General features: G+C 42.1%; 1 protein-coding gene across 1 annotated transcript in view; it reads right to left on the bottom strand.

Moving 5' to 3' along the window:
• Positions 1–766: 766 nt before the first annotated feature.
• LOC133561329 (voltage-dependent T-type calcium channel subunit alpha-1I-like) overlaps positions 767–25,565 on the bottom strand; it is a 289,397-nt gene continuing 264,598 nt past the window's right edge. Inside the window, exons 32-37 of the mRNA XM_061914691.1 lie at positions 24,061–24,501; positions 18,787–18,927; positions 14,931–15,065; positions 6,013–6,178; positions 5,696–5,820; positions 767–2,014 (exon numbers count right to left, since the gene is read on the bottom strand). Of these exons, the coding sequence (XP_061770675.1) occupies positions 1,475–2,014; positions 5,696–5,820; positions 6,013–6,178; positions 14,931–15,065; positions 18,787–18,927; positions 24,061–24,501 (1,548 nt within the window). The 3' untranslated portion in view covers positions 767–1,474. The remainder of the gene's footprint in view (positions 2,015–5,695; positions 5,821–6,012; positions 6,179–14,930; positions 15,066–18,786; positions 18,928–24,060; positions 24,502–25,565) is intronic.

Below are 25,565 nucleotides of genomic sequence, written 5' to 3'. Positions count from 1 at the left end.
AGGCGATGCAGAGTCTGCAACAAAAGTACCAGGATATGGCACTGTTTGATTTTACATGATCTCGTCCGACCGGTTGAAGGCCACGGGGAAGACCCAGGACACGTTGGGAAGACTATGTCTCCAGGCTGTCTCAATCCAGATGGTCTAAGGGGGGTTGACATCGTTCCGAAAAAACTTGTTACATCGGACAGTCCAGTGTCCCAACTCTTTCGTTAGGTAGCTGGCTACATGTTAGCATTCAATAGCTGCATTGGTGGGATGTTCCAATGGGCACAGATGTTTTTAAAATGCAGTTCCTTACTTTTGAGCACTGTTTTCTCGCTTTTTGCCAATTTGCTAACCAAGTCACTGAGTCGATGCAGAGTCTGCAACAAAAGTACCAGGATATGGCACTGTTTGATTTTATATGATCTCGTCCGACCGGTTGAAGGCCACGGGGAAGACCCAGGACAAGTTGGGAAGACTATGTTTCCCGGCTGTCTCAATCCAGATGGTCTAAGGGGGGTTGACATCTTTCCGAAAAACCTTGTTACATCGGACAGTCCAGTGTCCCAACTCTTTGGTTAGGTAGCTAGCTTCATGTTAGCATTCAATAGCTGCACTGGTGGGATGTTCCAATGGGCACAGACGTTTTTAAAATGCAGTTCCTTACTTTTGAGCACTGTTTTCCCGATTTTTGCCTATTTGCCCACCAAGTGATTGAGTCGATGCAGAGTCTGCAACAAAAGTACCGGACTAAATGACTGTTTAATTTTACACCAATTGATACCCGGTAGCACCAGTACCTATAAAAAGTACCAAATTCGGTACCCATTCCTAGTTCCAACTGAGGAGCCACACCAAAAGGGGTACTCAATCTCGATGGTTTAATGGGGGTGACACTTTCCGAAAAGCCTTGTATACGCCAGCTCAGTGTCCCCACTCGTTAGCATTCGGAAGCTGCATTGGTGGGTTGAATTTGAAAGAGTTTTCCAACAACGTAGTCCCTTACTTTTGACTCTGTAGTAGGTACTTTCAAAATAACCCAGACTGGACCGCTTGATGGAAACGTCTTTAGAGAACATTTGAGTCTACTTCCAGAAAATAGCTCACCTTTGAAACATCCCGTCTCTTGTCCAATGCTACTTATCAGCCATCAAGAACGATATAAAAACAGGTAAGAGTTCTGCTTCTTCTTCCGCAGAAAGAGTGCCATGTGACCAACACTGACCATGGCTTTATTTTATATTTTTTTGGCAGGCGCCCCGGTTCAGAGTCCCGAATCCTTTCCCTGTTTTTCAAGCAGCTTCCAGGAAGCCTCATGAACCACTACAATTACCATCATTCCAGAGTCAGCGAACTGACAACCGATCCCTAGCAGCCGGAACCCGGGAGGGGAGTGACGGAACAGACGGTTCAAAGACGAGTTGGGGGGGGGGGTCACGGAACAAGTCGGAAGAGTCCCTCTCCAGTCAGGAGTTCCACAAGAAGAGTTTCATCTGTTCTCTCGGGAGTTTGTGCCTCTTTCCCTATTGCCGTTTTCCCTGCTAAAGTCTGTGACGTTGCCATCTCCCGCCCTACCCGCCGTCCAGTACCCGTGAGCATCGTCCTCAAAGACCTGGCATCCATCTTTGCTCCCCTTAAGTTGGTCCAGCGAGCCTGTGCTGTTACATTTCTTCACCAGCGGGAGCGCCAAAGAGGCTGGCGTGAGCAGCGAGTTCAGCGAGAGGCTGTTCAGAGCCTCAGAGGCGCAGTCTGACGGGTCCGTGGAGTCCTTGGGAGTAGAGGTGCCGCCGGAGCTGCTCTGGCTCCTCCGGTGGCCCCGAGTGGCCTGGAAGGGAACCGGTGAGACCCGTTTCTGCACTGTCGGGCGGCCCAGCTGCTGGACTGCACTGAAATTTGAAAGGGGGCTGGAGAGTCGACAGGGGAGATCCAGTTCCCGAGGCGGCGAGACGCTTGGAACTCCCTCCGGCGCCGTCTGCAGCCTGTCTTCTGAACCGTCCGCGGCCGAGGACGGGTCGCTGTGGGATGTGTGCTGCGGAAAGAGAGGGACTAGCTGTCGTCACAAGAACCCAGACCTCTACCATGGCATCAACTGTTCACAATGTCACTTAATTGTATATTGTATGTTTTACACTTTATTTTAATACACTGTTTTTTTTACACTGAATTTTCCCTACATAATTTTTGTACAAATATTTTTATTTACACAGAATTTTTACACACTGATTTTTTTCACACTGAATTTTTTGAGTGAATTTTGACATTGTTTTTACACAGAATTTTTTTAACTGTATTTTTATACACATTTTTTTACACATAATTTTTACACACTAATTTTTTTACACAAAATTTTTATAGTGACTTTTGACACACAACATTTTCTTACACAGAATTTTTTTAACTGTATTTTTAAATATGGATTTTTTTACACTGAATTTTGACACGATAAAAACATTTTTACACAGATTTTTTTTTACACATTTTTTTTTACACACTGAGTTTTTTTACACTGAATTTTTATAGTGAATTTTGACAACATTTTTTGACAGAATTTTTGTAACTGTATTTTTATACACTGAATTTTGACACAGTTAAAATGGTTTTACACCGATTTTTTTGTACACATTGTATTTTTTACACCAAATTTGTACACACTGATTTCTTTTTTACACTGAATTTTGACACATTTTTTTACACAACATTTTTTTTACTGTATTATTATACACTGTTTTTTTTTACACTGAATTTTGGCACAGTAAAACGTTTTTTACACTGATTTTTTGTACACAATTTTTTTTACACTGAATGTTTATAGTGAATTTTGACACTTTTTTTTTACACATAATTTCTTTAACTGTATTTTTATGCACTGATTTTTTACACAGAATTTTGACACAGTAAAAAATGTTTACACTGATTTTTTTTACACAATTTTTTACACTGAATGTTTATAGTGAATTTTGACACTTTTTTTTTTACACATAATTTTTTTAACTGTATTTTTATGCATTGATTTTTTACACTGAATTTTGACACAGTAAAAAAATTTTTACACTCATTTTTTTTTAAGCTCTGTTTTTTTACACTGTGAATTTCTTTTACACTGAGTGTTGATACACTGATTGTTCTTTTTTCTTTTTTTACACAACATTTTCATACGATGACATTTTAAAACACCAAATTTTTTTCAAGGAAATTGTCAGTATAATTTTTGGGAAAAAAAATCAGTGACATAAATTGAGTGTCAAAAAAATCTAATAAAGACACAAATTAAGCTTTTTATATACACGAGGAGAAGGGCTTGAAACAGGAAGGCACGGGCGTTAAAAAACATTCCAAAATAAAAGCCCGGGAGAGACGAAACAAGACTACGGTGTCGGCCGACAGAGCTGAGTGGCGGCCATGCTAATTAGCCCGGCGCCAGCGCGCCAGGATCACTGAGCTCCACAAAGCCGACAGGTAGACTGGTCGTCATGGATACGCGGAGGAAGAAGGAGCCTCTTTGTTCTAGTTTTGTCTCGTCTCGCTGAAAGGTTGTACACATTCATAACAACACTTTGATCTTTTGTCCGCTAACGCTCAACACTTGACTGCTTAAGAGGCTACGCCATTGTGTGCTTGAATGCTAGGTGACAACTGGTGTGCTAGCTGAAAACTGACACGCTAATTGCTACCTGACAACTGGTGCGCTCGTCGCTAGCTGGAAACTGCCGCGCTAATTGTTACCTGACAACTGGTGTACTGATTGCGAGTCGACTGCTGATGCACTTATCGCTAGCTGACAGCTATATGGCAGGTAACTACTAACTGACTAATTGCTAGCACGTAACTACAGCGCTAATGGTTAAATGGCATTTTGTGCCGCTAATCGCTAGCTAATATTTCTATGAACTAGCTGGCAAACAACGCATTGATTCTCTAGCTGACGACTAGCACGCTAATCGCTGGCTGGCAACTAGCGCACCCATTAACGGCAGGCAACTCTAGCACTAAATTGCTAGCACGCGACTGGAGCGCTAACCACTTAACCGGCATCCTGCCCTGTTAATTGCTAGCTGGTAATGCTAATCGCCAGCTGGCAATCAACGCGTTAATAGTTAGCTGGCAACAAGCACGCTAATGGCTAGCTGGCAACTAGCGCCCTACCTGCTAGCAAGCAACTACAAAGTTAATCGCTGACTAACCACCTGTGCCGCTAATTGCTACCTGACAACTGGTGCGCTCGTCGCTAGCTGGAAACTGCCGCGCTAATTGTTACCTGACAACTGGTGTACTGATTGCGAGCCGACTCCTGATGCACTTATCGCTAGCTGGCAGCTATCTGGCAACTTGCGCAATAATTTCTGGCAGGTAACTACTAACTAACTAATTTCTAGCACGTAACTACAGCGCTAATGGTTAAATGGAATTTTGTGCCGCTAATCGCTAGCTAATATTTCTATGAACTAGCTGGCAAACAACGCATTGATTCTCTAGCCGACGACTAGCACGCTAATCGCTGGCTGGCAACTAGCGCACCCATTAACGGCAGGCAACTCTAGCACTAAATTGCTAGCATGCAACCGGAGCGCTAACCACTTAACCGGCATCCTGCCGTGTTAATCGCTAGCTGGTAATGCTAATCACTAGCTGGCAATCAATGCGTTAATAGTTAGCTGGCAACGAGCACCTTAATGGCTAGCTGGCAACTATCGCCCCACCTGCTAGCATGCAACTACAAAGTTAATCGCCGACTAGCCACCTGTGCCGCTAATTACTACCTGACAACTGGTGCGCTCGTCGCTAGCTGGAAACTGCCGCGCTAATTGTTACCTGACAACTGGTGTACTGATTGCGAGCCGACTCCTGATGCACTTATCGCTAGCTGGCAGCTATCTGGCAACTTGCGCAATAATTTCTGGCAGGTAACTACTAACTAACTAATTGCTAGCACATAACTACAGCGCTAATGGTTAAATGGCATTTTGTGCCGCTAATCGCTAGCTAATATTGCTATGAACTAGCTGGCAAACAACGCATTGATTCTCTAGCTGACGACTAGCACGCTAATCGCTGGCTGGCAACTAGCGCACCCATTAACGGCAGGCAACTCTAGCACTAAATTGCTAGCATGCGACTGGAGCGCTAACCACTTAACTGGCATCCTGCCGTGTTAATCGCTAGCTGGTAATGCTAATCACCAGCTGGCAATCAATGCGTTAATAGTTAGCTGGCAACGAGCACGCTAATGGCTAGCCGGCAACTAGCGCCCTACATAGCGCTAGTTGCCGGCATAGCTCGGTTGGTAGAGTGGCCGTGCCGGCAACTTGAGGGTTGCAGGTTCGATTCCCGCTTGTGCCATCCTAGTCACTGTGTCCTTGGGCAAGACACTTTACCCACCTGCTCCCAGTGCCACCCACACTGGTTTAAATGTAACTTAGATATTGGGTGTCACTATGTAAAGCACTTTGGGTCACTTGAGAAAAGCGCTATATAAATATAATTCACTTCACTTCACTTCACTTCACATGCTAGCAGGCATTTGGAGCACGAAATGCTAGCATGCAACAACAAAGTTAATCGCCGACTGGCCACCTGTGCCGCTAATTGCGTTCTGGCAACTAGTGCCCCCAAATGCCAACATGGACATAAAATGAGCAGCTTATCATCCAACCATTCATCCATCCATCCGTGCACGCGCACACTCGTCCATCCACTCGTCAGGCCTGAATACCCGTGAGCGCGGCGGCCCGCTGTTGGCTCCGGACGGCGATCTCTCCCCCGGGTGGAAGAAGTCGGCCGGCAGGTGAAAGAGCGGCGACGGCCAGCGAACTTCACGGCTGTGGCTCACGCGCTCATCTGTAAAACACAACCACCGCTAGTTGGACTCTTGTCGACTTTTTTTGCATGAAGCAAAAAAAAAACATTCACACACTGTTATTTTTAGCGGTAAAATCTAGAGTTTGGATACGAATAAAGACTGTTGTGCCTTGGAGGAGGTCTGATCTCTCCTGACTTGTGTGTTTTTTCAGGTCACATATGGCCTGGTACCTCTGCAAGGCGCCGGGCTTTGCCCCTCCACTGAGGGAGGACACAAGCCAGGCTGGACGCCCACCTCGGACAGCTCCCGGACCGCCTCGTCCTCCTCCTCGCCCCCGAGGTGACGGCGCCCCTCGGCGGCCGACTCCCCCGAACTCTGGGAGTCACTGCTGCCCCTCTGAGGAGGAAGGAGATGATGATGAAGATTAGGAAAAAGTGTTCTATCCTCGGATCAAAAGCTTCTCGCCCAACCCCCCCCCGCCCCAGCTCTTGTCGCCATGGCAACGCGGTAAAGTTTCTATCTGGGGGAAAAAGCTGCTTCATCCACCCGCCTCGCTCCGCCTGATTAAATGTGGGACCTCTGACGGAAAAAAAAAAATTAAAATCTGATCGAGATGAGGATGTGCCAGGTGTAACCCCGGGCAGATAATAAATCAATTATTCGCACACGTTTCTGCCTGTAAATATTAATGATGAAGATTAACAGCTGGGATCATGTCAGGCAATTGAGTGCATGCAAGGTTAATACTATGCATTGTCCTGTTCATATAAACTAATAACACTGAATTCTGTTTTGTGAAAGTCAAAGTGTGTGTTAATTAATCAGGTTTAAAGCAGCATACGTCATTAGATCACGTGATGTGTTTTATGACGAATAGCTGACGTTTATGTTAAAATACAGAACATTATTGGGATAATGTAAACATATGTTCAGTATTTTAACATACAAGTGTTAAATGACTGTCTGCTCTCATTTTCTCGCACATTCTACCCTCTGATTTTCTGTGTACCTACACTCCGTCTTCCCCCTGTCTAGGCCTGCCGTGTGTGTGCTCCGAACATCCGTTGAGTATTTTAACATAAAAGTGTTTGATTGTGAGGCATTAAAACATCGGATGGCCAAATGTGCGAGAAAATGAGAGCAGACAGCGTTGACAAACAATGTTGCAGCCTTGTGTGGGAACCACAGGTGCAGAAACACAATCACAATCAAACATTTTTTTGTTAAAATACTGAACAGATGTTCAGAGCACACACACAGAAGGCCTAGAGAGGAGGAAGACAGAGTGTAGGTACACGGAAAATCAGAGGGTCGAATGTGCGAGAAAATGAGAGCAGACAGTCAATCAAACACTTGTCTGTTAAAATACTGAACAGATATTTACCTTATCCCAATAAACATCTGTTCAGTGTTTTAACATACAGTAAAAGTGTTTGATTGTGAGGCATTAAAACATCGGATGGCCAAATGTGCGAGAAAATGAGAGCAGACAGTGTTGAGAAACAATGTTGCAGCCTTGTGTGGGAAGCACAGGTGCAGAAACACACATGAAGATGCAGACACTGGCAGAAAAATTTCCATGCAACGTTCATATTGTTGTTACTCAGCCAGCGTTTGTGGGTCTGATGGACCCGTTCGATTTTGTGGCTTTTAATGCCTCACAATCAAACATTTTTATGTTAAAATACTGAACAGATGTTTACCTTATCCCAATAAACATCTGTTCGACAATATGAACGTTGCATGGAAATTTCTCTGCCACTTTCCGCATCCCACAGGGATTCTTCTTTTGTGTTTCTGCACCTGCGGTTCCCACACAAGGTTGCAACATTGTTTGTCAACACTGTCTGCTCTCATTTTCTCGCACATTTGACCCTCTGATGTTTTAATGCCTCACAATCAAACGCTTTTATGTTGAAATACTGAACAGATGTTCAAAGCACACACACAGAAGGCCTAGACAGGGGGAAGGCAGAGTGTGGGTACACAGAAAATCAGAGGGTCGAATGTGTGAGAAAATGAGAGCAGAAAGTCAATCAAACACTTGTATGTTAAAATACTGAACAGATGTTTACATTATCCTAATAAACATGTGTTCAGTATTTTAACATACAAGTGGTATTGTACCAGGAAAGAGTGACTGTTTAAAATGTTTGAGGGCCGAACCGGAAGCTCTCCAAAACCGGGAATGGCAAGCATGGAAGTTGTATGTGTACAACCGCATTACAGCCTACAAAAGAGATTGCAGGTAAAATAGTAGATTAAGAGATAATAAGCAAGACTGGTTAAGTAGAACAGTTTTTTATGTTATTTATGTTCAATGTTGTTAAAAACTAAAAGGAAAAAAAGTGATGAAACTTCCTTTAAGAGGACAACTGTAGTGCTGTATTCTGAGGATCATGTCATATTTATTATTATTATTGTTTTTGGTTTTTTAAATGGTCCTCAGTAGTCATGTACAAATTTGTGTGAATCATGCAAAATCATTTAATTTTGGTCCCCATGAACCATATTAACTCTTTTTTCCCCAGGGTCCCCAGTAAGTCTGAACAGCACATTACTTCATCAATCCAGACATTTAAAGACGTGTATGAGCTAACTGGGCTGTGGACATTTTAACCCGTTTTTGTTATGCCTCCACGACCTGTAGAAAGGGTGGTCCCCACAAGTCCTGAACAAAAATTTGGTGCCCATTCCAAATGATAACCAGTATGTGTGTGTGTGTGTGTGTGTGTGTGTGTGTGTGTGTGTGTGTGTGTTCTGGCAATGCTGACTTAATGAGGACATCACTCTGTTTACACACATTTAGGATACCTCTGACAGTATGAGGACCAAAAAACAGGTCCCCTAAAAGGAAACCTTTTTAAATGATAGTCAGAGCCATTCTGAAGATGCCTAAGTGATTTTTAAGCTTTGGCCCGTAAAACATGTTTACTGGTTAGTTTGAGTGTGAGACATTGGCATTAATATTTTTTTAAAATTTTCATTTATTTATTTTTTAAATGGTCCTCACAAGTTATGTACAAATTTGTGTGAATTAAGCAAAATGATTTAAATTTGGTCCCCATGAACCATATTAAGTCTTTTTCCCCAGGGTCCCCAGTAAGTCTGAACAGCACATTACTTCATCAATCCAGACATTTAAAGACGTGTATGAGCTAACTGGGCAGTGGACATTTTACCTCATTTTTTTATGCCTCCACAACCTGTAGAAAGGGTGGTCCCCACAAGTCCTGAACAAAAATTTGGAGCCCATTCCAAATGATAACCAGTATGTGTGTGTGTGTCTGTGTGTGTGTGTGTGTGTGTGTGTGTGTGTGTGTTTTTTGGCAATGCTGACTTAATGGGGACATCACTCTGTTTACACACATTTAGGATACCTCTGACAGTATGGGGACCAAAAAACAGGTCCCCTAAAAGGAAACTTTTGTAAATGATAGTCAGATCCATTCTGAAGATGCCTAAGTGATTTTCAAGCTTTGGCCCATAAAACATGTTAACTGGTTAGTTTGAGTGTGAGACATTGGCATTAATATTTTTTTTTAATTTTCATTTATTTATTTTTTAAATGGGTCCTCACAAGTTATGTACAAATTTGTGTGAATTAAGCAAAATTATTTAAATTTGGTCCCCATGAACCATATTAACTCTTTTTCCCCAGGGTCCCCAGTAAGACTGAACAGCACATTACTTCATCAATCCAGACATTTAAAGACGTGTATGAGCTAACTGGGCAGTGGACATTTTACCTCATTTTTTTTTATGCCTCCACAACCTGCAGAAAGTGTGGTCCCCACAAGTCATGAGCAAAAATTTGGTGCCCATTCCAAATGATAACCAGTATGTGTGTGTGTGTGTGTGTGTGTGTGTGTGTGTGTGTGTTCTGGCAATGCTGACTTAATGAGGGCATCACTCTGTTTACACACATTTAGGATACCTCTGACAATATGGGGACCAAAAAACAGGTCCCCTAAAAGGAAACCTTTTTAAATGATAGTCAGAGCCATTCTGAAGATGCCTAAGTGATTTTTAAGCTTTGGCCCATAAAACATGTTTACTGGTTAGTTTGAGTGTGAGACATTGAAAAAAACTCCAAGATGGCGGCGCCCGGACGGGCTGCTCTCTCGAGGAGCTCCTGCTAAAGATGGAACATTTGGCAGAAATACCGGACAATTCCACAAACTTTATGGCTGGCTCGCATCGTGGTCACTCCGTGATCACGTACGACCGCCAGACACTTCTGGATGTGGACACATCGGGCCGTTTTGGACCGATAGACACTTGCGTGCTAGACTTGCTAACTAGCATGGGAATACATCGGCGGCTACATCCAGCGGCCTGTGAAGCAGGGGAGTCTAGTAGCAGCGGGGGCCGTCTACGGAGCAGACGCCAGCGGTGTGATCGGAAACGCGGATGCCGAGCGGGGCTAAAAACAAAGCAGAAGGCTAATCCCCACAGAACACCACTTTCCTCCATCCCGAAGACGGATTTAGATGGAAAATGCGAGACTACTGGTCTGGGTAAGGAGTCTGTTAAATTAGAACAAGTTTTTTCTGCTTTGAGTGTTTCAGAGTTGGACATGAGTTTTACTGAGGTGGCTAACTATGATGCGTGCAGTTTATCAAAGCAACAAACAAACAATCGGAAAATCCCCGTTACTGAGGTGGCTAACCATGATGTGTGCAGTTTATCAAAGCAACAATCAAACAATCGGAAAATCCCCGTTACTGAGGTGGCTAACCATGATGCGTGCAGTTTATCAAAGCAACAATCAAACAATCGGAAAATTCCTGTCGTATCAATTCCTAGATATGGTCGTAACTATACTAAATGCACTGGGCATAATAAACACAACATTATTAATATTGCTACTACGGATAATTTGATCAAAAACTCCCTAAAACAGCCCACTACCTATAATATAGGTTTTTTAAACATAAGATCATTGTCTCCTAAAACGTTGTTAGTTAATGATATTATCAGAGACAACAATCTTAACGTCATCGGTCTCAGCGAAACCTGGCTTAAACCAAACGACTTTTTTGCGCTAAATGAGGCATGTCCTCCTAACTTTACACATGCGCATATTGCCCGTCCGCTCAAAAGGGGTGGGGGGGTTGCACTAATATACAACGAAAACTTTAACCTTAGTCCTAACATAAATAATAAATATAAATCGTTTGAGGTGCTTACTATGAGGTCTGTCACACCGCTGCCTCTACACCTGGCTGTTATCTACCGCCCCCCAGGGCCCTATTCGGACTTTATTAATGAATTCTCAGAGTTCGTTGCTGATCTAGTGACACACGCCGATAATATAATCATAATGGGGGACTTTAATATCCATATGAATACCCCATCGGACCCACCGTGCGTAGCGCTCCAGACTGTAATTGATAGCTGTGGTCTCACACAAATAATAAATGAACCCACGCATCGCAACGGTAATACGATAGACCTAGTGCTTGTCAGGGGCATCACCGTTTCCAAAGTTACGATACTCCCGTATACTAAAGTATTGTCTGATCATTACCTTATAAAATTCGAGGTTCAGACGCATGTTCGTCAAACTAATAATAATAATAACTGCTATAGCAGCCGCAACATTAATACAGCCACAACGACAACTCTTGCTGACCTACTGCCCTCGGTAATGGCACCATTCCCAAAGTATGTGGGCTCTATTGATAACCTCACTAACAACTTTAACGACGCCCTGCGCGAAACCATTGATAACATAGCACCGCTAAAGTTAAAAAAGGCTCCAAAAAAGCGCACCCCGTGGTTTACAGAAGAAACTAGAGCTCAGAAATTATTATGTAGAAAGCTGGAACGCAAATGGCGCACGACTAAACTTGAGGTGCACCATCAAGCATGGAGTGATGGTTTAATAACTTATAAACGCATGCTTACCTTAGCTAAAGCTAAATATTACTCAAATCTCATCCACCGTAATAAAAACGATCCTAAATTTTTGTTTAGTACGGTAGCATCGCTAACCCAACAAGGGACTCCTTCCAGTAGCTCCACCCACTCAGCTGATGACTTTATGCAATTCTTTAGTAAGAAAATTGAAGTCATTAGAAAGGAGATTAAAGACAATGCGTCCCAGCTACAACGGGGTTCTATTAACACTGACACGATTGTATATACGGCGGATACTGCCCTCCAAAATACTTTCTCTCGTTTTGAGGAAATAACATTAGAGGAATTGTTACAACGTGTAAATGGAATAAAACAGACAACATGTTTACTTGACCCTCTTCCTGGGAAACTGATCAAGGAGCTCTTTGTATTATTAGGTCCATCAGTGCTAAATATTATAAACTTATCACTCTCCTCGGGCACTGTTCCCCTAGCATTCAAAAAAGCGGTTATTCATCCTCTTCTTAAAAGACCTAACCTCGATCCTGACCTCATGGTAAATTACCGACCGGTGTCTCACCTTCCCTTTATTTCAAAAATCCTTGAAAAAATTGTTGCGGAGCAGTTAAATGAACACTTAGCGTCTAACAATCTATGTGAAACCTTTCAATCCGGTTTCAGGGCAAATCACTCCACGGAGACAGCCCTCGCAAAAATGACTAATGATCTATTGCTAACGATGGATTCTGATGCGTCATCTATGTTGCTGCTCCTCGATCTTAGCGCTGCTTTCGATACCGTCGATCATAATATTTTATTAGAACGTATCAAAACACGAATTGGTATGTCAGACTTAGCCCTGTCTTGGTTTAACTCTTATCTTACTGATAGGATGCAGTGTGTCTCCCATAACAATGTGACCTCGGACTACGTTAAGGTAACGTGTGGAGTTCCCCAGGGTTCGGTCCTTGGCCCTGCACTCTTCAGCATCTACATGCTGCCGCTAGGTGACATCATACGCAAATACGGTATTAGCTTTCACTGTTATGCTGATGACACCCAACTCTACATGCCCCTAAAGCTGACCAACACGCCGGATTGTAGTCAGCTGGAGGCGTGTCTTAATGAAATTAAACAATGGATGTCCGCTAACTTTTTGCAACTCAACGCCAAAAAAACGGAAATGCTGATTATCGGTCCTGCTAGACACCGAACTCTATTTAATAATACAACTCTAACATTTGACAACCAAACAATTAAACAAGGCGACACGGTAAAGAATCTGGGTGTTATCTTCGACCCAACTCTCTCCTTTGAGGCACACATTAAAAGTGTTACTAAAACGGCCTTCTTTCATCTCCGTAATATCGCTAAAATTCGCTCCATTCTGTCCACTAAAGACGCTGAGATCATTATCCATGCGTTTGTTACGTCTCGCCTCGACTACTGTAACGTATTATTTTCGGGTCTCCCCATGTCTAGCATTAAAAGATTACAGTTGGTACAAAATGCGGCTGCTAGACTTTTGACAAGAACAAGAAAGTTTGATCACATTACGCCTGTACTGGCTCACCTGCACTGGCTTCCTGTGCACTTAAGATGTGACTTTAAGGTTTTACTACTTACGTATAAAATACTACACGGTGTAGCTCCATCTTATCTTGCCGATTGTATTGTACCATATGTCCCGGCAAGAAATCTGCGTTCAAAGGACTCCGGCTTATTAGTGATTCCCAAAGCCCAAAAAAAGTCTGCGGGCTATAGAGCATTTTCCGTTCGGGCTCCAGTACTCTGGAATACCCTCCCGGTAACAGTTCGCGATGCCACCTCAGTAGAAGCATTTAAGTCTCACCTTAAAACTCATTTGTATACTCTAGCCTTTAAATAGACTCCCTTTTTAGACCAGTTGATCTGCCGTTTCTTTTCTTTTTCTTCTATGTCCCACTCTCCCGTGTGGAGGGGGTCCGGTCCGATCCGGTGGCCATGTACTGCTCGCCTGTGTATCGGCTGGGGACATCTCTGCGCTGCTGGTCCGCCTACGCTTGGGATGGTTTCCTGCTGGCTCCGCTGTGAACGGGACTTTCGCTGCTGTGTCTTGGATCCTCTTTGGACTGGACTCTCGCGACTGTGTTGTATACATTGTGGATTGAACTTTCACAGTATCATGTTAGATCCGCTCGACATCCATTGCTTTCCTCCTCTCTAAGGTTCTCATAGTCATCATTGTCACCGACGTCCCACTGGGTCATTATTGTCACCAATATCCCACTGGGTGTGAGTTTTCCTACCGAGGATGTCGTGGTGGTTTGTGCAGCCCTTTGAGACACTAGTGATTTAGGGCTGTATAAGTAAACATTGATTGATTGATTGATTGATTATTATTTTTTTTTAATTTTCATTTATTTATTTTTTAAATGGTCCTCACAAGTTACGTACAAATTTGTGTGAATTAAGCAAAATGATTTAAATTGGTCCCCATGAACCATATTAAGTCTTTTTCCCCAGAGTCCCCAGTAAGTCTGAACAGCACATTACTTCATCAATCCAGACATTTAAAGACGTCTATGAGCCAACTGGGCAGTGGCCATTTTACCTCATTTTTTTTATGCTTCCACAACCTGTAGAAAGGGTGGTCCCCACAAGTCATGAACAAAAATTTGGTGCCCATTCCAAATGATAACCAGTATATATGTGTGTGTGTGTGTGTGTGTGTGTGTGTGTGTGTGTGTGTATGTGTGTGTTCTGGCAATGCTGACTTAATGAGGACATCATTCTGTTTACACACATTTAGGATACCTCTGACAGTATGGGGACTGAAAATAGGTCCCCTAAAAGGAAACCTTTTTAAATGATAGTCAGATCCATTCTGAAGATGCCTAAGTGATTTTTAAGCTTTGGCCCATAAAACATGTTAACTGGTTAATTTGAGTGTGAGACATTTGCATTATTATTTTTTTTCAATTTTCATTTATTTATTTTTTTAAATGGTCCTCAGAAGTTACGTACAAATTTGTGTTAATTAAGCAAAATGATTTAAATTTGGTCCCCATGAACCATATTAACTATTTTTCCCCAGGGTCCCCAGTAAGACTGAACAGCACATTACTTCATCAATTTAAAGACGTGTATGAGCTAACTGGGCAGTGGACATTTTACCTCATTTTTTTATGCCTCCACAACCTGTAGAAAGGGTGGTCCCCACAAGTCATGAACAAAAACGTGGTCCCCATTCCAAATGATAACCAGTGTGTGTGTGTGTGTGTGTGTGTGTGTGAGTGTGTACCTGACTTCCTCCGACCAGCAACTGATAGCTCTCATGTTCGTCCAGGCTGAGGTCATCAGGCAGCGCCGTAGATGACGACCGGTCCGACAGTTGCTCCGAAATCAGCGACGTCTGCTCGACCTCCGCCAGCCGGATCTAACCCGGAGACACGACACAGTCAGATCAGACCGGCGGCTCTCAAAACTGGGGCACTCGTAGTACGTGGGCCCCATCTAGTGATACGCCAAAGAATCACTTAAAAATATATATTTATGTTTTTTTTTTACTTGATGAGGTGGCGACTTGTCCAGGGTGTATCCCACCTTCCGCCTGAATGCAGCTAAGATAGGCTCCAGCGACCCCGAAAGGGACAATGGATGGATGAACTGCAGTCTGACATGGTCCAGTGTGAAAGCATCCCTTCTCCCCTTCCCCTTGCTCATTTCGCCAGTTAACAGTGCACCATTGTCTAAACCACATGTGTCAAACTCAAGGCCAGCTGTGGCCCGCCACTTCATTTTATTTGGCCCTCGAAAGCCTGGAAATAATATGCATCAATAAAGTACTATAACTTTTCCTACAAAATGTATTTTTTCTTTCTATTTTGGGAGAAAAATAAATATATGTACTCCATGTAATTGCACAATTATGTTCACTTAACATTGTCTAAATATGCAAAAATGTATGATCAAACATTCAAACCATTTTTTAAATAGAAATAAATACTAATAATAATGATTTCAGAGCAAGTTATCCATCAAATTGTGCAATGTAAAAGTAGCAATAGATTTAATGCTAAAATTATGAAATGTATTGTGGTTTTTATTGCATTTTTCTCTAAATGAAAAAAAAAACTTACCTTTTTTTTTACTATAATAAACTGCGGTGCCGTTTTGGCATTTACAGTAATACACCGAAAAATCTACAGTTGTTGATTTGTGTTAAAAAATACAAAAACAAAAAATTTCCGGCAGCCAAGGTGCCAAATTTTTTCATTTACAGTAAAAAAAAGTACATTTTAAAGTAAAATTCTGGCAACTGGTAAAATTGTGAAATTTATTGTGGTTTTTACTGCATTTTTCTCTAAATGAAAAAAAAAGTATTTTTTTTTTTTATTGTAATAAAGTGTGGCGCCATTTTGGCATTTACGGTATTACACCAAAAAAAAACCCTACAGTTGTTGATTTGTGGCAAAAAACCCCCAAAAAAACCAAAAAAGAAAAACCTGACAGTTCCGGTACCAAAATTTTACTGTAAAATTGCAATTTTTTTAATTTACAGTAAAAAAAAAAAAAAAAGTACATTTTACAGTAAAATACTGGCAACTGGTAAAATTGTGAAATGTATCATGATTTTTACTGTTTTTCTTTAAATGAAAAAAAAAGTACTTTTTTTTTTTTAATTGTGAAAAAGTCTGGTGCCGTTTTGCCATTTACGGTAATATTCCAAAAACATCTACAGTTGTTGATTTGTTGTAAAAAAAAAACAACAACAAAAATCGGCAGTTCAGGTGCCAACATTTTACTGTAAAATTGCATTTTTCAAAATTTACAGTTAAAAAAAAGTACATTTTACAGTCAAATTCTGGCAAGTGGTAAAATTGTAAAATTTATCGTTGTTTTTACTGAATTTCTAAATGAAAAAAAAACTGTACTTTTTTTACACCGATAAATCTACAGTTGTTGATTTGTGTTAAAAAATACAAAACCAAAACAATTCTGGCATCTCAGGTGCCCAAATTTTACTGAAAAATTGCATTTTTTTTTTGTTTTACAGCAAAAAAAAAGTAAATTTTACAGTAAAATTCTGGCAACTGGTAAAATTGTGACATTTTTTAAAAATTACTTTTCTTATTGTAATAAAGTGTGGTGCCGTTTTGGCATTTACAGTAACACACCACACAATCTACAGCTGTTGATTTGTGGTAAAAACCTACAACAAAAAACAACAAAAAAACCTGGCAGTTTAGGTGCCAAAATTTTACTGTAAAATTGCTTTTTTTTTTAATTTACAGTAAAAAAAGTAAATTTTACAGTAAAATTCGGGCAACTGGTAAAATTGTGAAATTTGTTGTAGTTTTTACTGCATTTTCCTCTAAATAAAAAAATTACTTTTTTTTATTTTAATAAAGTGTGGTGCCGTTTTGGCATTTACAGTAATATTCCAAAAACATCTACAGTTGTTGATTTGTGGTAAAAAATAAAACAAAAAACAAAAAAAAACGAACGGCAGTCAGGTGCAAAAAATTTTACTGTAAAATGGCATTTTTCAAAATTTACAATGAAAAAAAAAGGAAATTTTACAGTCAAATTCTGGAATCTCAGGTGCCAAAATTTTACTGTAAAATTGCATTTTTTTTTGTTTTACAGCAAAAAAAAGTAAATTTTACTGTAAAATTCTGGCAACTGGTAAAATTGTGACATTTTTAAAAAATTACTTTTTTTTATTGTAATAAAGTGTGGTGCCGTTTTGGCATTTACAGTAATACAACACAAAACCTACAGTTGTTGATTTGTGGTAAAAACTTACCACAAAAAACAACAAAAAAAACTGGCAGTTCAGGTGCCAAAATTTTACTGTAAAATGGCTTTTTTTTTTATTTACAGTAAAAAAAGTACATTTTACAGAAAAATTCGGGCAACTGGTAAAATTGTGAAATTTGTTGTAGTTTTTACTGCATTTTCCTCTAAATAAAAAAAATACTTTTTATTTATTTTAATAAAGTGTGGTGCCGTTTTGGCATTTACAGTAATACACCCAAAAATCTCCAGTTGTTGATTTGTGGTAAAAACCTACAACAAAAAACAAACAAAAAAACCTGGCAGTTCAGGTGCCAAAATTTTACTGTAAAATTGCATTTTTTTAAAATTTACATTAAAAAAAGTACATTTTACAGTAAAATTCGGGCAACTGGTAAAATTGTGAAATTTGTTGTGTTTTTTACTGCATTTTTCTCAAAAAAAAAAAAAATACTTTTTTTTATTGTAATAAAGTGTGGTGCCGTTTTGGCATTTAGAGTAACACGCCAAAAAATCTACAGTTGTTTTGTGATAAAAACAAAACAAAAAAAAAAACAAACAAACCCAAAAAAATAGCAGCTCAGGTATCAAAATTTTACTGTAAAATTGCATTTTTTAAAAATTTACAGTAAAAACCACAGTACTATTATTTTTATTTACAGTAATATACACTACATTTCAAGGTGAAATTATTGCCATTTACCATATTTGTTTTTTTACATTTTTGTTTTTACCTACTCTAAAAAATGGGAGCCGTTACCTCCCTGCTTAGCACTTAGCATCAAGGGTTGGAGAAAGGGGGTTAAATCACCAAAAATGATTCCCGGGCGCGGCCACCACTGCTGCTCACTGCTCCCCTCAACTCCCAGGGGGCGAACAAGGGGATGAGACAAATTCAGAGGACAAACTTCACCACACTGTGTGTGACAATCATTGGTAATTTAACTTTAACTTAAAAAAACACACATTAAAAATTGTGTTTAAATAATATTCAATATTTGAAACGGCCCTGTGGGATGTGGCCCCTCAGCCTTCCACCGTTGTTGTGTCTAACGCTCTCCCCCCCCTCTCGAACTGAGCTTACTCCCCCCTTTCCCATCTGCTATTCATTTCGTCATACTTGCTCTGAGTTTGACCTTTGAGAAAGACAGTTTTGTTTGACTACTTGATCAGAAAATGTCCAAAACACATTGTGACTGTTCAAACTGTGTGTAATGTTACAATGGGCAAAAAAACCAATAAATATTATATATTGTCTTTAATGAATACTTAGGCCTAGTAAAAGAGTGAGAACCACTGGATTACAGGCAGCAGAGGAGGAGGACAAAAACAGTAGGGATAGTTTTAAAAATGTTCACCTCCTGCAGGTGTCCCTCGCAGTCCTGGCAGACGGGAGCCGAGCAGTAGTGATGGAAGACGGAACCCGAGAGGTTGTCGATCATGTCGCCTTCCCCCGAGTCCTTAATGAGCAGCGACACGCTGTCCAGCCATTGGCTCTCCTGCAACACACGCCTCCGCTATTATCATAATGCTCAATTAAGACCAAGCAGAGTTCATGGTCATTTTTTTTTTTTTTTTTTTTTAGCTGTGAGACCAAGATCTGCTGGTGGAGAAGAAGGTTATGCAAGTTTAATTGCTTGTTAAAATACAGAAATCTAAGTTCAGAGCAGGTTATCACATTGGGATATGAAACATTTTCCACAGGATTTCTTGTACGGCAGGGGTCACCAACGCGGTGCCCGCGGTAGCCCATAAAGACCAGATGGGTCGCCCCCTGGCCTGTTCTAAAAAGAGCTCAAATAGCAGCTGTGAAAAGGTGGCGGCGAGGAGGCAGGGATGGCGAGCGAGCGGCGAGGCAGGGGCGTGCCGGGAGCGACGCCACAAACAAGATCAGGTGTGTGGATCGCGCACCTGTACGCGATTAACGTATCTCCTCTCGCTGTATGAAAAGGGAGAAGGAGGAGAGAACGGGGCTGTTGACGGTGCGGAGCGAGATAAACACATACAAGGACGGACTGAAGTACGTGTTGCTGAAAAGCAGACGGCGGAGCGAGCAGAAGAGGGAGACGGGAAATGCAGCGGAAGAGCAACCCGACCGCAGATAAGCTTGTGTGGGAAAATAACGCAAGTCAAACCTGCTCGAAGTCATGTCCTTCCTTGGTGGTCCATGGAACCCGCAAGGCGACTTACCAGTTTAATTTTATTTATTTACTAGCAAGCAGGTCTCGCTTTGCGCGACATTTTTAATTCTAAGAGACAAAACTCAAATAGAATTAGAAAATCCAAGAAAATATTTTAAAGACTTGGTCTTCATTTGTTTAAATAAATTCATTTATTTTTTGATTTTGCTTCTTATAACTTTCAGAAAAACCATTTTAGAGAAAAAATACAACCTTAAAAATGATTTTAGGATTTTTAAACACGTATGCCTTTTTACCTTTTAAATTCCTTCCTCTTCTTGACAATTTAAATCAATGTTCAAGTATTTTTTTTTATTGTAAAGAATAATAAATACATTTTAATTTAATTCTTCATTTTAGCTTCTGTTTTTTCGACGAAGAATATTTGTGAAATATTTCTTCAAACTTATTACGATTAAAATTCCCAAAAATTATTCTGCCAAATCTAGAAAATATTTAGAATCCAATTTAAATCTTATTTCAAAGGCTTTTGAATTTCTTTTAAAATTTTTGTTTTGGAAAATCTAGAAGAAATAATGATTTGTCTTTGTTAGAAATATAGCTTGGTCCAATTTGTTATATATTCTAACAAAATGCAGATTGGATTTTAACCTTTTTAAAACATGTCATCAAAATTGTAAAATTAATTTTAATCAGGAAAAATTACTAATGATGTCCCATAAATTCTTTTTTTATTTTTATTTTAAAAAGATTTGAATTAGCTAGTTTTTCTCTTCTTTTTTTCGGTTGAATTTTTCATTTTAAAGAGTGGACATTGAAGATAAACTATGCTTCAAAATTTAATGTTCCTTTTTTTCGTGTTTTCTCCTCTTATAAACCACGTTTCACCCTGTGGGCGATCAGCAATCAGCGCACCTGGTCCTGATGAGAGGGAGCTGTATAGAACAACCAGTGGACCCAAGGATCCTCACGGGAACTTAGTTTCTCAATGGTGTACCGTAAGCCTACTCTTGTTTGATGCTCTCTGTTTTCCCTCTGCGTTTTACTCCTTCAGTGCCCTCCCGAGTTTTGCCCTTGGTGATTCTTCCATGGTTTTCCTCTGTGGACTTTGGACTGCCTTCCATGAATTGATTAACGTGGACCCCGACTTAAACAAGTTGAACATCTTATTTGAGTGTTGCCATTTAGTGGTCAATTGTACGGAATATGTACTGTGCAATCTACTAATAAAAGTTTCAATCAATCAATCAATCAATCAATTCTTTGATCCTCGACCCTCGCCTGGACATGGACCTTGTCACTCCTCTCCTGCCCTGGACCACCTGCCTGCCTCGTTCCTTCGCTCTCAAAACTTGGTAACTAACACACACACACACACACACACACACACACACACACACACACACACACACACACACACACACACACACACACACACACACACACACACACACACACACACACACACACACACACACACACACACAGTACTGTACTGTGCAATCTACTAATAAAAGTTTCAATCAATCAATCAATCAATCAATTCTTTGATCCTCGACCCTCGCCTGGACACGGACCTTGTCACTCCTCTCCTGCCCTGGACCACCTGCCTGCCTCGTTCCTTCGCTCTCAAAACTTGGTAACACACACACACACACACACACACACACACACACACACACACACACACACACACACACACACACACACACACACACACACACACACACACACACACACACACACACACACAGTACTGTGCAATCTACTAATAAAAGTTTCAATCAATCAATCAATCAATCAATTCTTTGATCCTCGACCCTCGCCTGGACACGGACCTTGTCACTCCTCTCCTGCCCTGGACCACCTGCCTGCCTCGTTCCTTCGCTCTCAAAACTTGGTAACTAACACACACACACACACACACACACACACACACACACACACACACACACACACACACACACACACACACACACACACACACACACACACAGTACTGTACTGTACTGTGCAATCTACTAATAAAAGTATCAATCAATCAATTCTTTGATCCTCGACCCTCGCCTGGACACGGACCTTGTCACTCCTCTCCTGCCCTGGACCACCTGCCTGCCTCGTTCCTTCGCTCTCAAAACTTGGTAACTAACACACACACACACACACACACACACACACACACACACACACACACACACACACACACACACACACACACACACACACACACACACACACACACACACACACACAGTACTGTACTGTGCAATCTACTAATAAAAGTTTCAATCAATCAATCAATCAATCAATTCTTTGATCCTCGACCCTCGCCTGGACACGGACCTTGTCACTCCTCTCCTGCCCTGGACCACCTGCCTGCCTCGTTCCTTCGCTCTCAAAACTTGGTAACACACACACACACACACACACACACACACACACACACACACACACACACACACACACACACACACACACACACACACACACACACAGTAATGTGCAATCTACTAATAAAAGTTTCAATCAATCAATCAATCAATCAATTCTTTGATCCTCGACCCTCGCCTGGACACGGACCTTGTCACTCCTCTCCTGCCCTGGACCACCTGCCTGCCTCGTTCCTTCGCTCTCAAAACTTGGTAACTAACACACACACACACACACACACACACACACACACACACACACACACACACACACACACACACACACACACACACACACACACACACACACACACACACAGTACTGTACTGTGCAATCTACTAATAAAAGTTTCAATCAATCAATCAATCAATCAATTCTTTGATCCTCGACCCTCGCCTGGACACGGACCTTGTCACTCCTCTCCTGCCCTGGACCACCTGCCTGCCTCGTTCCTTCGCTCTCAAAACTTGGTAACACACACACACACACACACACATTTGGATTTTGACACCCTCCATTTCCTTTGTTTAGTTTAAGAGTTAGTATTTTTATTATTATTATATATATTGACTCTCTCTCTCTCTCTCTCTCTCTCTCTCTCTCTCTCTCTCTCTCTCTTTATATATATATATATATATAAAATAAATTATTGAACATTACTGCCCCCTGGTGTCTGGAGACAACAAGGACCTCAACGCAGATAAGACGACAGCACGCAGACGAAGCGGAGACAAGGCGAAATCACAAGTCCCCCAGCACATTCCGTGGCGTATTGTGTGTACTGGACCTAATTTGCATAATATATGTGGCCACGACTTTTAGAGGCGGCCTCAGTGAAGTTGACTGTGGAACTCCTGAATAAATAGAGGGACGCGGGAGCGGAACCTTAGAGCGTAGGGCGAGACTGTGACTAAGTGTGCAGCTCCATGCGTTCTCCTCATGAGCTTAATCGAACTCTTATCTCTGCGTGATTCCTTGCTTCTTGTCTGTTTAATAGATGTCATCAGTGTTTGAACCTGACAGTTACGGCCCGCCACTCCTGAATAAATAGAGGGACGCGGGAGCGGAACCTTAGAGCGTAGGGCGAGACTGTGACTAAGAGTGCAGCGCCATGCGTTCTCCCCATGAGCTAAATTGAACTCTGTCTCTGGATGATTCGTTGCTTCTTGTCTGTTTAATAGATGTCATCAGTGTTTGAACCTGACAGTTACGGCCCGCCACTCCTGAATAAATAGAAGGACGCGGGAGCTGAACCTTAGAGCGTAGGGCGAGACTGTGACTAAGTGTGCAGCTCCATGCGTTCTCCTCATGAGCTAAATTGAACTCTGTCTCTGCATGATTCCTTGCTTCATGTCTGTTTAATAGATGTCATCAGTGTTTGAACCTGACAGTTACGGCCCGCCACTCCTGAATAAATAGAGGGACGCGAGAGCGGAACCTTAGAGCGTAGGGCGAGACTGTGACTAAGAGTGCAGCGCCATGCGTTCTCCTCATGAGCTTAATCGAACTCTTATCTCTGCGTGATTCCTTGCTTCTTGTCTGTTTAATAGATGTCATCAGTGTTTGAACCTGATAATCACGGCCCGCCACTCCTGAATAAATAGAGGGACGCGGGAGCGGAACCTTAGAGCGTAGGGCGAGACTGTGACTAAGAGTGCAGCTCCATGCGTTCTCCTCATGAGCGAAATGGAACTCTGTCTCTGTGTGATCCCTTGCTTCTTGTCTGTTTAATAGATGTCATCAGTGTTTGAACCTGACAGTTACGGCCCGCCACTCCTGAATAAATAGAGGGACGCGGGAGCGGAACCTTAGAGCGTAGGGCGAGACTGTGACTAAGAGTGCAGCTCCATGCGTTCTCCTCATGAGCTAAATGGAATTCTGTCTCTGCATGATTCCTTGCTTCTTGTCTGTTTAATAGATGTCATCAGTGTTTGAACCCGACACTTACGGCCCGCCACTGGTTTTTAGTGTAAGAATGTACGTGTGATGACATTCAAAAGGTGTGACTCTGACTTGAAACATTCCCAAGAAGCGAGCGTGACGAGCGTGACGAGCGTTTACCTGAGCAGGAGAATAAAGTCGACATCTGTGCTGAGGACCACCGCATCCTCCTCTGCCGTCCTTTGGTGTCGCCATCAAAGCGCAGCTCAGGCCGCCGACGGAGCCCGCCGCCATGGCGCTGGTGGCAGCGGCGGCCGGCGCCCCGCCGCCCACGCCAGCGGCGGCGGCGGCCCCCGCGATGGCCCCGATGCCCCCCATCATGCAGCAGAGGCCCCCCTGGGCCAGCTCTAGCTCGATCTCGGCGTCCATCTCGGCGTCCTCCTGGGCTTCCTTGTTGGAGTCGTCCAGGTGCTTCATGAGCACGGCGACCACCACGTTGATGAGGACAAACTGCGCCGTCAGCACGAAGGACACGAAGTACAGCGGCGAGATGAACTGCAGGCCCGGGTGGCAGCCGTAGTCGCCGCCCGGGCGACCCGTCGGGCACTCCCGTAACGTGTCCTGGCGGGCAGCAAGGGAACGTTTCACACACAAATAAAAAATAAAACATGTACTTTTAAATTGAAGTGTTTCAAAGTATTTAAAATAGAGAATTGTGAATTATATTTATATAGCCATTTTCTCTAGTGACTCAAAGCGCTTTACAATATCTAAGTTACATTTAAACCAGTGTGGGTGGCACTGGGAGCAGGTGGGTAAAGTGTCTTGCTCAAGGACACAACGGCAGTGACTAGGATGGCGTATGCGGGGATCGAACCTGCAACCCTCAAGTTGCTGGCTCGGCCACTCTACCAACCGAGCTATGATAAAAATAGCAACTTTTTGCATGTAATCGAAATAACAGGATGAGCTGCCAAGAGGTGAAGTGTGAAGTGAATTATATTTATGTAGCGCTTTTTCTCTAGTGATTCAAAGCGCTTTACATAGTGAAACCCAATATCTAATTTTTTACATTTAAACCAGTGTGGGTGGCACTGGGAGCAGGTGGGTGAAGTGTCTTGCCCAAGGGCACAACGGCAGTGATTAGGATGGCGTAAGCGGGGATCGAACCTGGAACCCTCAAGTTGCCGGCTCGGCCACTCTACCAACCGAGCTATACTAAAAATAGCACCTTTTTGCATGTAATCGAAATATCAGGATGAGCTGCCAAGAGGTGAAGTGAAGTGAATTATATTTATATAGCGCTTTTTCTCTAGTGATTCAAAGCACTTTACACAGTGAAACCCAATATCTAATTTTTACATTTAAACCAGTGTGGGTGGCACTGGGAGCAGGCGGGTAAAGTGTCTTGCCCAAGGACACAACGGCAGTGACTAGGATGGCGTATGCGGAAATCGAACCTGGAACCCTCAAGTTGCTGGCACGGCCACTCTACCAACCGAGCTATACTAAAAATAGCACCTTTTTGCATGTAATCAAAATATCGGGATGAGCTGCCAAGAGGTGAAGTGAAGTGAATTATATTTATATAGCGCTTTTTCTCTAGTGATTCAAAGCGCTTTACATAGTGAAACGCAATATCTATTTTTTTACATTTAAACCAGTGTGGGTGGCACTGGGAGCAG

This window comes from Nerophis ophidion, linkage group LG01, assembly GCF_033978795.1.
Source record: "Nerophis ophidion isolate RoL-2023_Sa linkage group LG01, RoL_Noph_v1.0, whole genome shotgun sequence".
NCBI classification, from domain to species: domain Eukaryota; kingdom Metazoa; phylum Chordata; class Actinopteri; order Syngnathiformes; family Syngnathidae; genus Nerophis; species Nerophis ophidion.
Note: the sequence above shows the minus strand (reverse complement) of the source record. Positions and strands in the feature narration are given on the sequence as shown.